Genomic DNA, 13,029 nt, shown 5'->3' with positions numbered 1-13,029 from the left:
TTTGACATATTAACTGTCATAGTCAAGCTGACAATAAAGTTTAAGTTTTCAGTAATGTGTGTATGTTGGGTTGCCTAAAATCAAGGTCTCCCTCTTAAAGTTTTGACAAAAAGAACATGATTTCGCATATGTAAGTTTTTGATAACAGCCATGAAGACAAAAACTCTAAGGAACTCCGTTATATATCAATGTCATTTGTCTAATATGTTTACAGTTGTCATAATCAGCTGAAAAGGTCGGCGATATCACCGCATTGGATGTGTATTATATAGAAATGAATGTGTCAAAGTCATATTCTTCATATCAAAATTCAAAATACCGAAAATCCGAATAACCGCATTCTATTATTTCGGAATTAAAAGACAGAAATAAGATTAATTTCAACCATTTCTGACCATATTAATAACAAGCAAGATTTACATGAATATTAAGAGATATGAGTAGGTAGGTACTTATTGCACTGCATCATATTTTACGATATCCCGAATAGCGGTTATTTTTCATCATTTTCAGTGCTTAGCCATTTAATAACTGACCTAAGTTTTATATCGTAAATTAACCAGCAATATGGCCAATTTTAATGTGTTTGAGACCGGCTTCGATAACTTCAAGGAAACAATAAATTTTGGACAACGCGCCATAGATGGCCAGAGCCTATTTGAAATCTGCACTTTGGCTGTGATGCGATCATCGGAAGATGCGGGTGTTTCAGTAAGTTTATCATTATGGCTTCAAAGATGATAATACACATAAAAATCAAGGAAACTATTGCTCTCAGGATTAAAGCAACAATACTCATGAATTTCACTTTTATTCAGGGTTAGACATATAGAAGGTTTAAGGAGGTGATTCTCTAGGGAGAAATGAGAAAAAAAATTCTTATAAAGATCGGTCCAGAAATGAGTTCTAAGAGTTAAGGTCTTTTGAAGGTAGCATTTCTGACTGACATCAACTTGTCTTTTTATAAAATTTACCCAAAGTACTGCTTACCTTAAGTTATAACATAGAAATGGTGTATCCTATATGTTTACAGCTATACAAAAATGTTTATATAAAAGTGCTCCAAGAATGTTGTTTTGTTAACAAAATGAACAGTATTATTTAAAACAATGCAGCTAGCGGTAAATTTGCAGTAAAAAATAACCTCTGGGAACAAAATTTTATTAAAACTAAAAGTGTCTTTGATGGTCTAATACTTTGTAGGTATTTATGTGACCTTCCAACTACCATTCTCCACAATAAGTAAAAAAAGAGCAGATTTGCCCTATAGAGTTATTGGGAGATACACTGCAAATCAACATCCCTTTTAAATTGAATTTAACTCCAATTGTCTGGCTTCAATTAGATCATTTCATAAATATGTACTTATATACCCACACATGTCATTACTAATTATTAACACATAAGAAATTTTTTTTACCAGCTATCTACCTATAAATTATAAAGCTGCTTTTACTCTACTGAGTTTCCTTTTGGTTTTAGCAAAATTATGAGCCACAATTGCATATAAAATCATGCTGTGAGCCAAATGGAAAGCTCTGCTTGGGAATAGAAAACTGCTTACGAATAATTGAAAGCATTGAAGAACCAGATCTGTTGTTAATTTATGAGTTTGATAGCAGATTAAATGGTATTTCCATCTCAGGTGATGGACAATACATTGCAGTTTGCACTAATGGTGGAGACATATATGTTGGAGATCTATCAACTGTATCCAAAAAATTGGATGATAATATAGATGTGATCACAGAATTTCCAACAATTTTTAAAGAGTATGCATATGAATTCGTTGTGCGTCACTTTTCCACGTGGCCATTTGTGCATTTAAAATTTTGTTTGACATATAGAAATAACTTAAGTGGCAAGGCAATTTATGGCTATCTGGAAATATAAGCGTATCGAAAGTGTTCCTGCTTATTAAAAATAGAACTTTCTAGGAATTTTGCAGGCACAGCTTCAGACTCGTCTTCCGACTTTTTCATAGGAATCTTTAATGATAATTCGTCTCCATTGTCCACGTTTTATTTCGTAACAAACAGTGGTCAAATTATAAAGTTTGTTTTCAAACGCTAATTAAATATGTATATATATACTTATATTGAGATTTTTAGAATAACATTGTCAGCATTGACAACAGAAAAAGAAGAATTTGAATCTGATATAATTTTCAATTTTAATACGCCCTTAAATGTATGCGCTTTAGTCTACCCCTATTTATGCGTAGAAGGCAAAATGCTTCAAATCATAAACCTTGAAACACAAATTTGCAAAGAAGATGACTTCATTGGGTTGAAACAATTGTATTCACTCACGCAGTAAGTTCTAAATTAAAAAAAAGGGCTGACAGCTAAGTATTAACCGTTTTTAGAAACTTCCTTGCTTGCGATTTGCAAGATAACTTATACATCTTGGAACCTCTGTCTTTAAGAATATATAGTGTGAACGACAATTATAGTAGTTTGAGAGATTTACGTGACAATTTCGTTATACTTACCAACGATTCTGAACAATTCATCGTTGGAATTAGCAAATCTGAAGCTAGGATTCTCGCCTTTAAGACGTTGCGTGGTGAGTGTTTTAAGCATTTCACAAGACACAAACTCAAGACTTCTTTATAGGGTTTGAAGTAATTTATAATATTCAATTGGAGCACCCTGTTCACTTCTTGGATGCTAATGGGTATTCAGAAGACGTAGCTTTTTTGACTCTTGTTCACAAAAACAATGTACTTTGTGAATTAAGATTACAAATCATTTCGCCATCAGAGCCCGAAATGCGGGTCCGGAAATTAATTGAAAGAGACGAATTCGATAAAGCTGAAATTTTCGCCAAGCACTTTAATGTTAATCACGAGATAATCGCTGAGGCTAAAGCGATTAATATCGCACTAAAAACGGAATGCACGACTGAAGATATAGATGATTTACTTAAGATATTAGACACTCTAAATAATCAATGTTTTAAAATGCAATGCTTAGATGGAGTGAAATGTAAATTACCTGATGATACTAAACGGGTACTTTGTTACGGTGCTTCTATGGAGATTACTGTACGAGATAGCGTAAGAGACTTGATGAAATTTTAAATTTCATATTTTATAAAACATTTTTTAGATTACCAACTTGCATAATCCGGAATTTAAAGGAAAAATTAAATTCAAAAATCTTCTGAATAGATTTTATGCATATTCAAAGATTTACCAAGAGTATGATCAATATAAATGGACTTATTTTTCGGAGTGTGATATTATCGATGAACTTCAAACGTTTTTACAACTGGTAATGGTCATTTTATGTATTGCAGGTGATGAATTTTGACGACTTGTAAGTACCACATAATTCATATCTTTATGAATTCTACGAACGGCGTAACAATGTCTAAATTGGACTAGATTTTCAACTGAAGTTTAGCAACCAGTAGCATATAACAAACAAATTTCCTCGAAAATATGCTATACTCCAAAAAAATGCATTCTTACACGTATAAAAAAATTAATATATTTTGATTTTGTGGTACTTAAAAGTCTAACCTTTTACAGTTGAGTAATAATTAAAGTTAAATAGGGACAAGTTAGTGAAGCCACAATTTTGGTAGTTACTCTTCTTTCTAACGAACAGAGTATCACGTCGCTTGATGACCAACGTATTAACGATATTCTTAATTTTGTAAGCGTGGTAAGGAGCTTATTTTGAGGTGTTTTACGCTGGAATTTCATCAAAATATGCATTTTTAGCTATTAAAAATACCCACAACTTTTTTGAATGCTTTTATTCCACTCGTATTAAAATACAAGACCAAGACTGCCATGTTGTTTGAGCAATGGGTCTATAAAATGGTCCAGCAAATGGAAAAAACGAGCGATTTTCCCGCATGTGCAATTAAGTAAACTCTAAGCTCTCTTCTGGTTTTTTTGATTCCTGTTGAATACTTACCGGTTTTTCAGATTTCTAGACGACATGCTTAAATTAGTAACGTCTAGTTCTAGCCATGTTAGATTTGAAGTAATGCAATTAATCGAATCACTAACTGATTTAAGAACAGTTTTGGACAATGTCCAACTACTAATGAATAATTATGCGATTCGTCTGGCCCTAAGCGACTGCCTAAATGGAAAGCTCAGTATCATAACGACATTGATAAATCAAAATTGGATACTTGATCAATTTACATGCGTAATGAAAGATTTCGTATATCCATTTTTGTTGAAATACAGCGATGATCCTGATCAATTTTTGTTCTCTCAAATTCAGGTAAGTTTTGGTTTTGTCACTGCTCAAAGATTTAGGAACGTGATCCATATACAAAAGTTCTATTTTATGTTTGATATTTAATATCCTGTTTTAGGACTCCTTCAAATACGAAGAAATATTTAGGGTAGACACGGCATATGTGATCATACAATCCATAAGAAATTTTGATTTACGACTAGATGCGATAAAAGAGATTTTAGAATACACCTCCAAACCGTGGAGTGATGAAATAAAGAGGATTGCTATGTTAGCATTTGAAGAGAAGTCTACGAATCTTACTGTTAAAATTATTGAGCAATTGCTGAAAGATGAACCGATACTGGCAATTTTTCAGAAATATAATATTAATGCTAAACAGTTCAAAAGCGACGTTAGTACTTAAGTACTATTTATTATTATCTTTAAATACATCTCAACAATCTTACATATTTTGGATAATAAATTTTGAACTTGGACAAATTTTCTGTGGAAACTTGTATATATTATTATAGAAGCAGGAGCGACATTACCTCCATTAATATGACTTTCTCTTGAAACTGATACAGGGTGGCTGTAGCAAAATGATCACTTCAGTAACGTCATTTCCAAAATCAGGAGAGTTGAAAAGAAGCTACAATGAGCACAGCGTTTCAAGAATTAAATAAATTATCTATTTTAACGTTGTGTTTATATACTGGTTGACAACTTAACAGGGTGATGAGGTCCTTTTTGTTTTTCGAGATGATGGTGGATCAGCTTAGATAGGCCATCCTGTGCAGATAGTTCGATTTTTTAGAATATGTCTCACCGCATAATAAAAAATTACAATTTTATATTTGTTTAGATTTCAAAACATGTAAGATTAACCTAACACTAAATGTAAGTCACTAAGTCATTGACACTAATTTTTAGGTAGAGTTTTACTGCTCTCGAATTCTGTATAATACCGACGATGAAACGGCTTTTAATGAGATTCGACTTATTCGTAGTGATGATCAACTTTCAGCGGATTATTTTGTGATAAAGCATCTTATATCAAAGGGCAAAATAGAAACTGCAGGACGGTTGATAGATAACTTAACCAATAATACAGATGAATATGTAGCAGAGCTATGCAACACAATATTTGAGCACTTGTTCTGGAAGTGTATGGATGCTCGAAAATCTAAGTGTAGTAGGCATTATTATGAAGCATTGACTCCCATTTTCAATCGTTTGGCAAAACGTTGCTTGAAAAGTGAATTAGACGACATAACTTATAAATATAAAATGGCTCATGCGTCTGGTGATGTTTACTTTAAGTATGGAGAAAATGTCAATGCGGGGAATCTTTCCATCATGAAACGATCAGACTTGTTGGAAAAAATTTCACTCCAAATCCTCGAAGATGGTAGGTCCACGGCAGATTTAAATTGGACTGGGTTGATAACTGATACCGTATTACATTCGAAATTCATCGTTTGCCTGATTTCTTAGCCCACTATTTTGTTCTAGTAAAATTAAGTAGAAATTTCCAAAACACTTCAAATTTAGATACCTGATTGACCTGCATAGAGCCGTTGCTGCATTAAAATTAGATTTGTAGTACAAATCAACCCAGCTACTCGTTGACACTGTCATATACAGGGCGTTATAAAAAGTTTGTGCCAAACTTAAGATATTTGGGGATATTTCGGTGAACAGTTTATATATAGACACCCCTAGTTAAAAATGTGCCGTTTTGTTCAGTCTTCCCTCCAGAGTCATTTTTGTTTAAAAAGTATAATGTTAGTTCGTTGACACCAAAAAACTTCTATATTTAATTCATTTTTATTAAAGATAATGCAAAAAAATATATAATGAAGGTTCAAAACGACGACTCTCAACTTGGTTACATGCATTTTTTGTTTGAATAATTATATCGCGCATTCGTTTTAAGATGTGCGGGTCTTGCTGCACGAATGGAGAGGCTACCACCACTCATCCCAACATTTGCTTTTGGGCGACTACAGGAACTTCACACATCAACGACTTTATGTACTTCCCTTAATAAAAAACCTAACGCGCTTAAATTGGGACGTGGCGCTGGCCGCCTAATAGGCCCTCATCGTCCGATCCATCCATAAAAATGTTTGTTTTCATGATGTTGCACAGTACAGGCACCTCATGGTGGAACCACATTTACCCTGTATCTCGATAGAAACGTTCTGATAAAGATTTTTCATAAAACAGAAGAGACAAAAAGATTAAATTATTTTCTTTTTTATTCTATTCACTCAAGTTAAATATCGAAGTGCTGTGAAAAAAAAAGGACTAATGAGATCGACAAATTGATTATTAGGGGTCTCTATGTAAAAATGATTTACCGGAAGCTTTTCTATAACCTCATTAAGTTTGGAACCACTTTTTTGAAATACCCTGTATACTCTAATTGCGTGTTTCAGAATGTCCAACTTTGCCGAATCAAATTAGGCATTGTAGTCAACTTGCCTCACTTTTTGGAGAGTCGCTCGACGAACTTATCATCAAGTACCTACGAATGATTTACAACTTAGACTTGTTAGTGGAAATGGGCCACCATTTATTAGAAGAATTTTCAAACCCACAAGTTCTCGTACAATGCGCCATGATGATACTGAACTCTAGCGTACTTCGACTTGATCACAGCAACAACGAAACCTTTTTGGACTTTATCGAAACTAAAAATGACACAATCGATGGTTTTAAGTCCAACAACGAAACGATACACTTAGCCAAAGACTTATGCGTTAAAGCTTTATTGTGTTATGAGGAAAACTATGGGTTTTTATCGACTAGTTTGGAAGCGACTCGTTTAGTTGATTTTTCGTGTTACATTGGTGTTGTGGAGACCGAACTTAGAGGTTTCTTAGAATTACATCGAACATATGTTCCTAGAAATTTTGGCACATCATCATTTGAGCCCATTAAGATAATGCTTAATTTATATGCAACTTTAATTGGTAAGTGGTTTCTTATTTATCGTAAAAAATATAGTTCACAAAAATTGTTTTTTAGAATCAACAGAAGACAATTCGATCAAATCGGTGAGTAATCTTTATATTTTTCCTTAGTAACGTATAGGAATTCAACGAGAATTAAGCAAGTCGGTTTTCTTCAAAATGGATTTACTATTAATTCGTCTAAAATAAAAATCTGTTTTACTTTTTTTTTTGGGGTAGAAGAAAACAACTATCGGCACATATTGACGCATTTGCAAGATTTTATGGCCAATATTACTTAAGTACCAATAAGAAGTTAAATTGAGATGTAGCAGGTTTCTTTAATATTCCTCCGAGATGAGACTATAAATGGGTTATTTTGGATTTTTATATACACAAATGCTTTTCAAGTAAAACGCTTCGTCTAGTCTGCGTTGGCTAATCCTACAGAGGAAGCATTTTGATTTTTTTATCATACAGTTTGTTAATCTGTCATTTCTCCATTTTGAGGTTTCGAACCCGACCATAATCAAATGAATTTTCATGATTTTTTATCAAGTAAAAAGAAAAGTTACACAAAATTTTGTCTAACTCTTATAATAGAAACGCTGGGACTGACAATGTCGATATAGTGTATATATTTTTTTAGATTAAATTGCAGCACGAGATAGAAACATTCCTCACAAGCCTTGAAGCTTTGCTTGTAGATGAACATCAAGTTTTAAGGGCTTTATACATGATAAAAACCATTCAACAATGTTTGAATCAGCTACAAGAGCCTGCCTCTTTTGTAAATGCCTTACAAACTTTCGCACAAACCGTCGTGACTAAAGCTGTTGATGTCATAATTGGCCATACCTTTTTGGACGGAATACTGCTTTGTGATCTTATATTTATATATCCTGAAGAAAAACTCCGAAAACAACTTCTTTCCAAGTGCTTAAAGCTCTGCAAACACCAACCCGAAAAAATGTCCGTAGTTGCTTCAATAGGGTTAGACATAATAAAGACAGACAAAGTTAAACCTATAGAGAAGGAATATCTTTTAAACCTCAAATATCTTTGCAAATGGTGGTTTAAATTGCTGGACATGAAAGTTTCGTATGGCTCGTTTTTCTGTAACAGCACAGAGTCGCGCTTTGAGTATTTGATAACTGAAGGAAAGTTGAAGACTGAACATTTTCCCGAGTACTGTAAAGATTTTGAAATGAATATACAAAGCTGTTACCTGAAGTATTTGAGATTGTACTGTTTTCAACCAATGTAGGTTGACTGTACATTAATCTCTTGGATTTCCAGAATTCTTTTAAACTGGCAGCCAGACGTCAAATATGTAATTGATATACGTGGGAGGAAGAACGCTGTGATTGAGAATCCGGAAAGCGAGTTACTGGCCATCTGCTCCAAAATCGTATATCAGATAACTGATAAAATGAACGTTTTGCAACTGATTTACGACATTTGGCCACATGTACGTAGTAATTACATTAAAGATAACACCTTGATGTTTTTTTCTAGGTCAACTTTTACTATTACGAAGTATTCACAGTTTTACTACGTCTGTGCGAAGAATTAAACTGCTACGCGGACGGATTTCTGGACAACTCAAGCCTGAAAACTTACGGCACTATCGTTCATTTCCTCAAGTCATACAGAAGAGTCACTAGTCCAGGTCGTTCGGAATTAGAGCAATGGTTTGCAATTCAAAAATCCAGGACCGTAATTGATCCACTTTCAGAGTTTAGACTTCCGTTATCTAATAGTTTCCGTTCTACTGATATATGGAACATCGTTAAAAGTGAGGTAAGGTATAGAATTTTGATGCCCTTCGGTTAATTACTGTTGCATCATGCTCGAATCAACAAATCTTATCCATTACAAATCTTTAAGGTTCATTTGAACCGCTAATCGCAATGGTATTTTTATGAATGATTATGAATGAATATTATTTTTCAGGACTGTCAGACAATAATAGTAATTTTTTTGAAAAAAAAATAGGCTACTACTAGTGGTATTGATTTGAGAGTGATGTTTCTTTTCGCATGCTAGGTCAACTTAAGCACCTACAAAGAATGGATTCAACTCTCCAATTCGGGCATGGAATACCTCAGTCGTCTAGACATATGCTCATACGCAATCAACAGCGTTTTGATCGATTTCTTCTCGTCTCCAAGTTCAAATGGATGTTGGGATTTGTACTTACGGAACGAACACCTCATCGCCAGCGTGGATGAATGTGCTACGATCATAAACAATTTAGAGCAGGCCACCGCTGCCATTTATACTATGATGTGCGATATGCCTCCGGGTGCCGACAAAGTTCATATGGCTAAATTAAGTTATAAGTATGCCAAGATGCTGAAGAATGAGGATAGTAGTGAAGAAAAATGCTATGAAATCTATGAAAAGGTTTGAAGTAATTATAATTGAAGTGATTTTTTGCTTCTTGTCTCACGATAGCAAGATATTTTATTTCTGAATTATTAGGTGAAGCAGAGATACTTTAATTGTTCAGCAACGCATATCCTTCACAAATATAAGTTAGCAGAGGACAAGTATTTAGAAAAAATCAATGATTGCCCCAAGCTACTCTGGAGTCTCTGCAATGATTCGAGAATAGGGTGCTCTGGCAGCGAGTCAAGTTGCCCAGGTAATAGTTGATTAATATTATCAAGAAAATAGGAGACAGGCAGGCCGATTAATCTCCGACTTATCAAGATATTGGTGATTAGTGATGCGTAGTACAGTAGTACGAGACATGAACTAGGGATGTTCGTGCGCGTTCATGCTAAAGTTTTCAATTATTTGGCATAATGTGAACCCCAGGAGTGATATTTTCGCCGTTGTATTTATGCAGTTACAGTTTTTCGTTGGAAATCTAAGTCTCTCATTAATTCACTTTAGTTAAAAATTGTTGATATTCCCACTGAACTGATTCCAATCTTAATCTGTAATCAGGATAAAATTGTTGCGATTTTTAGACATCAACAAAGCTGTGGACGAACTTTGCGCTCTATTCAAACTCGACCCCAGTAAACAAAAATTAATGGTATTAGCTAACCTGCTAAACGAGAAATCACCACTCATTTTAGACTGGCGATGTTTGCCAGATAAAGATGGATGTGACCATTTAAAAAGGTTTGTCATGGACTCTAATATTTGTAATGTAAAAACGTAACTAATTTGTTTGATGTTTGTAGGGCGATTTATATATGCAGTGGAGAGGAAAAACATGAATGGTGTCACTATCTCCTTGAACAGGGTCTAGAATCTAGAAGAACAAGATCGGAATCAAAAAAAGTTTCCCTGCATTACAAAGCAAATGCTTTGATATGCGTTTTTTTTATTAACGACCCTAAAAATATAGAAGCATTGATCGGCCAGGATATTCAGGATTTTGTGTGAGTTTCTGTTACGGCCTAAATAAAATGTCTCTCTTTACTCATGGTCAAATATCTTGTAAGAGATAATGTCGAAAAAGCTATGATTTCATATAAAAAAATGTCGATGTCATGTGAAAGAGTTGTGATATAAATTACATTTTTAAATTAAATTCCGCGATTTCCATCAGTTTGGGAATTGTCGATGTACTTAATACATATGCATATACAAGTAACTACAAATTGTGTTCGAAGTATTGGGAATTTGAAACCGTTAAGAAATACGAATTCAGTCAAACGAGACCAAATCTGCGTATTGAAAAAGATATCATTTTTTCCACTGCAAGCTTAAAAAGCTTGCAACTCGATAATGGCTGATATTCTGTTCCTTATATTATGGAACTTGTATCACGTCTCTTATTATTTTATTTTAATTTTGGACATACATTTTTATTAGATTCTATAATGTCAGGAGATACGTAGAAAAATATAATATTATTTTTTTAGGAAAATGGTAGATAAAATGTGTATAATTGCAAAAATGAATGAAATAGGAGTGTTTTGTGATTCAACTGCATATCTGGATCAAAAGTCTAGAAAAAAGCTTTTAAGGCAGTTAGCAACAACAAATATTCCAGAAGCTTTTAAATGTATCGCAAACATTTGTCGTATTTATGACGAGTGCGATAATATCAAGTATTGGGATTACATTATCGAATCTTCGCTGAAATTTAATTTGGTAAGAATGGAATAAACGATCCTATTGCCTCAATTTCACTCTGCATAGAAAAGACTTCGATTCCGGAATGATTATTGTTAAACATAACATTTTTCCTTCGCCTATCAGTTCCATCGAGCTTAAGGTGTTCCCCAATGTCGCGTAGCGGCTTAGGGGGTTTACATTTTCCACAGTAATTAGTAACTTTAGTTACGATTTTGCCGTGTACCAAGTATTATTTTAGAAACGTCTTAGGTACACGGTACTTTCACTAGCTATCGGTGGAACATCGTCAAAGGTTACTAATTTACAATAAGTTGACAGCCATGATTGAAACTCAACCACGAAATTTAGGCAAAATTGTTTTGTTTTGAGGCATTGATGAATGAAATTGAAATTTTGTTGACGTTTTTGTTTTAAAAATTTATTTTAGATGGATGATGTACGAGACTATTTGGATTTTTTGAGCAACCGGTGTCTAACTGAAATATTGAAAAGAGCTTGGCAGGAAGTGTTAAACTATTCATTTAACACCTGCAACTGGAATACTTTGTCTGAGGCGGATGTGTTTAAGTTGTTACGGGTAAAAAATATTGTAATTTTTATTAATGACTTAGTTAAACTGGTTTCTAAATTTCAGGCCTGCCCCTTTCATGAAATAGATATGATGCCCTTAATAGAAAAATCTGAGCGGTACCAGAGGCCGGATATAGCAGAAATGTTGAAGAAATATTTAATAAAGTGGTAATAATTAATTTAAAGATATGTTTAATTGTTCTTTAGAAACTAAATACAGATTGTTTACGGTTTGCATTTAAAAGGAGGAAGTTACAACGCAAATAAATTAAATTTGAGATTTAAGCAAGGTCTTATGTAATTTCCCAATTACAGATTCGTGGATCACCTTTAAAGTTATAGATACCAATAACAAACAATGGTTAAATAGGTACCTGATTTTTAGCAAATATTCGTAAATTAATAAGATTCTGAAATCTGCTTTATTCAAGAAATAATATAGACAATTTTTATTCATTAAAAAAATTTCAGACACCGGCTCTGTACAGTCAGCCTAGGAAAAGATGTAGCTTTCGTAAAATTGTACCCGGATGAAGGTATTTAAAGATCCTCGTTTTTTTACGTTTCTCTGTTCGTTTTCAATTAATGTCGCAAAATATTGATTATTTGCCCTTTAGCGTGGAGTTCGCTGCGCTATTATTACTCGAACTTGATGAAACTTTGTTCATTTTAACAGATTTCTAATTATACAAGTTCCTATTCGAAATAGAAAGTGCTATTGATTAAATTCAGTCATCGGGATTGCTACAATAGATGGCGATTACAGTTTAACCAAAACAACTATTAGAAATTTCTAATATTAGTCATTTCGTGACTGAAGAGTTTCATGTCTTTCATTTAATAACTGGATATATAAGAACGTTTTAGCTGAGGCGTGTTGAAAGGGAAAATCGAGGGTGTATTTCTTTCGCTTTTCACCATATCATCACGTCAAGCACGAGAGAAACTTTTGTCCCAAGAACTCACAGCCATGAAATGCACGGCAAGTCGTCGTCAAAGATTATAATCAGCAAGAGCAATATTGTCTCATTCGTCCATGTTGTCTTTGTGACGGGGTGTACTGTTCTTCAAGGTGGATTCGTGTAATGTGGAAACGAGTCACATGCCAGGGCTGTTAAAGCGACATAGTCGTCTGAACCATCCGTCATTGATATTATTAATAACAAAGGTGAAATCCAGCATTTTTT

The 13,029-nt window shown here is 33.8% G+C and overlaps 1 protein-coding gene across 4 annotated transcripts; it reads left to right on the top strand.

Annotated features, from left to right (window-relative positions):
* The first annotated feature begins 276 nt into the window (after positions 1–276).
* rod (rough deal) lies at positions 277–12,127 on the top strand. Of its 4 annotated transcripts, none has more exons than XM_066282061.1 (25): positions 277–444; positions 521–711; positions 1,483–1,772; positions 1,938–2,054; positions 2,112–2,315; positions 2,369–2,568; positions 2,619–3,061; positions 3,114–3,278; positions 3,564–3,674; positions 3,734–3,882; positions 3,944–4,250; positions 4,345–4,620; positions 5,142–5,619; positions 6,653–7,189; positions 7,245–7,273; positions 7,818–8,413; positions 8,468–8,639; positions 8,687–8,971; positions 9,218–9,577; positions 9,656–9,818; positions 10,150–10,306; positions 10,369–10,569; positions 11,056–11,287; positions 11,700–11,849; positions 11,907–12,127. In XM_066282061.1, the coding sequence occupies exons 2-25, from the start codon at positions 568–570 to the stop codon at positions 12,012–12,014; spliced, it is 5,874 nt and encodes a 1,957-aa protein (XP_066138158.1). In that variant the 5' UTR covers positions 277–444; positions 521–567; the 3' UTR covers positions 12,015–12,127. The 4 variants fall into 4 exon arrangements, with proteins under 4 accessions (XP_066138158.1, XP_066138159.1, XP_066138155.1 ...); XM_066282062.1 differs by having other exon boundaries at positions 514–711; positions 2,369–2,565; XM_066282058.1 differs by having other exon boundaries at positions 514–711.
* Positions 12,128–13,029: the final 902 nt, after the last annotated feature.

The sequence above is a fragment of the Euwallacea fornicatus genome, chromosome 5 (genome assembly GCF_040115645.1).
Source record: "Euwallacea fornicatus isolate EFF26 chromosome 5, ASM4011564v1, whole genome shotgun sequence".
Classification (NCBI taxonomy): Eukaryota; Metazoa; Arthropoda; class Insecta; order Coleoptera; family Curculionidae; genus Euwallacea; species Euwallacea fornicatus.
This window is presented reverse-complemented; position numbering and strand designations above follow the sequence as displayed.

Bases quoted from the DNA above. Each gene is read 5' to 3' on its own strand.
- rod (XM_066282061.1), top strand. From the start codon at position 568: ATGGCCAATTTTAATGTGTTTGAGACCGGCTTCGATAACTTCAAGGAA. The intron at 2,569-2,618 runs GTGAGTGTTTTA...ACTTCTTTATAG, and splicing joins CGCCTTTAAGACGTTGCGTG to GGTTTGAAGTAATTTATAAT. The intron at 4,251-4,344 runs GTAAGTTTTGGT...ATCCTGTTTTAG, and splicing joins TTTTGTTCTCTCAAATTCAG to GACTCCTTCAAATACGAAGA.